The sequence below is a fragment of the Elaeis guineensis genome, chromosome 10 (assembly GCF_000442705.2).
Source record: "Elaeis guineensis isolate ETL-2024a chromosome 10, EG11, whole genome shotgun sequence".
Taxonomy (NCBI): domain Eukaryota; kingdom Viridiplantae; phylum Streptophyta; class Magnoliopsida; order Arecales; family Arecaceae; genus Elaeis; species Elaeis guineensis.
Window position 1 is genome coordinate 24,062,626 of NC_026002.2, and position 2,198 is coordinate 24,064,823.

At 38.4% G+C, this 2,198-nt stretch overlaps 1 protein-coding gene across 1 annotated transcript; it reads left to right on the forward strand.

Moving 5' to 3' along the window:
* Window positions 1-200: 200 nt before the first annotated feature.
* Window positions 201-1,527, forward strand: LOC105059863 (protein PHLOEM PROTEIN 2-LIKE A1). Its single transcript, XM_010943335.4, has 3 exons — window positions 201-352; window positions 732-847; window positions 973-1,527. The coding sequence occupies exons 1-3, from the start codon at window positions 218-220 to the stop codon at window positions 1,334-1,336; spliced, it is 615 nt and encodes a 204-aa protein (XP_010941637.2). The 5' UTR covers window positions 201-217; the 3' UTR covers window positions 1,337-1,527.
* The last annotated feature ends 671 nt before the right edge of the window (window positions 1,528-2,198 follow it).

Genomic DNA, 2,198 nt, shown 5'->3' on the forward strand with positions numbered 1-2,198 from the left:
TGATATTGTAATTATTTTATGCGGAAGTCTCTGGATCCTTGTTGTACGTTCGCCCTACATTTTTTTCTATTTCCTATTGGAGCAGATTTTCACGTGCTTTTTTAAATTGACCTTTCGAGAGATGACTTCCCAGGTCATAAAATAATCACATAATCTAACCTGCATGTCTCTCGGTCTTATCATAATAACAATAATCCAGCCTAACATTTTGCTATATATGGGTACCCTGCGGATAGATTGCCATCAAGTAATTAAGGCATCGAGCAAGCGAGAGAGAGAGAGACGAATGGCGGCTGAAGCACCAAAGGAGCTACTCAGCAAACTTTCGGGCCTGGAAGATGGGGTGCTCGGTGTATGTTCCTTCTCGATCGGCCCCTTTATGCTTACATTTCATCCATCTTACAGAAAGAATGCATAACTCATGTATTAATTAAGCTTTTGAATATTTTGTCCCAATCGATAATATCCAACTTACAATCTTCTACACCAGATGGAGAACTTGTATATATTCCGATTTTCTAGTCACAAAACCGAAGAAAGAAAGCAGATCTAACAAATTAAAGAGCACCATGCATCGATGTCTATTTCTTTCTTGTAATATATGAAATAGTCTTATGATCTTCATTTCTTAGCATTTTGATGATATAATTCTCCAAGAATTTCCAATAACGATGTATACAACGAAAAAAAAATATTTAATTTCTAATTAATTTCTTGTTTTAATTGATCAGAGGTATTGGAAGAAAAGAGATTCTTCCTGCATCGACCACTTGGTGCTGTACCCAAGGGCGTTAGAAATTGCAGGAGGAGATGATCCGACAATCTGGCGTTGGTTTTGGTCAGCAATGTAAGTTTCAGCAGACTTAATTGGTTAAAAAAAAAAAAAGGTTGGAAGCCGAAGAAGGCTCTAACACCAGTTATTGTGCCGTCTAGCTACTTATTTATTAATAATTTGTTGTTTCCTCCGCGCAGTCCCTTGCCTTTTGACGTGGAATTTGCCGAGCTAAAGGTTGGTACGTATCAGCTAGGGGTGAAGGGAATGCTCAGGATGGACCAATTCACTCCGGGAAGAAACTACAATATCACGTTTTGGTTGAGGATGAAGGATCCGGCTGGGTTTCAGCCCGTGGTGACCGTGACGCTTGAGCTGCCTCACAGCCAGCCCATTGTGAATCACGTCCCTCTGATTCCCGGACCAGGGGGCTGGGTGAAGCTGAATGCTGGAGGGTTTCCGGCTGGTGGTGATGGGGAGATCAAGTTCAGTTTAACTAACGACGATGGCATCGACTGGAAGAAGGGGCTCACCGTCGCAGCGGTCTTTGCCTCTATTGCTTGAAGCTGTTTGATTGTTGACCAGCAATTGTTTGCTGTTGCATGTGCTTTGGCGTTGTTATGGCAGTGAAATAAAGAGAAGGATGAGTCATCTTTCTGGCAAGATGACATATATATACTTTGTTGTCCTTCTCATACTCGTTGCAATATTTTCCAGCAGTTAATTTTCATCAAATAAAATATGTTCTAAATTAATCTCTTGGCCCCATCTCATTTCAGTGCATCCCATCTGGAACTTCTTTTAATAAAAGAAAACTGGGGAACTTAATGACACGCTTTCGTTCCTCCTCATGATCATGAGTCTAGCTATTTGATTTCAAGTATCATGAATCTACTTTTCCAAGTTGAATGAATCTATTCGATTGGATCAGCTAATGGGGAGGCAAGGTCACGCTCAAAAGATCGGTATATATAGCCATAATCTATCATCCACTATAATAAGCAAACCATTTCCGACACCATATAATTGATTCATTTGCCAATGTTTAATTATACACATCGCAAAATTAGACTCTGAAGCTTTTCAAAGCATCACAAAAACGTTGGAAATGGAAGCATGGAGTAGTTACGTATAACGTTGTGCTTATGTCAAAGATTTTTTATCAAGAATGTATAACACTTTCAACTTTTTCTAAAATTCTTCCAGCAGTTGAGAACTTACAAAATTGTATGTTCTTCATGATATCACAATTTCTTTGAGACCGATTAAAAATGATCTCTACATCTTTGAGGTATTCTGGATAAAATATCAAATACTCTTCAGCAATATATCCTTCTATAATTTAGCCCTCTGGATGGACTCTATTTCATACATACTCTTTTAAATGTACAAGATACCTTCAAAAATTAAAAATTTATTGAAACAT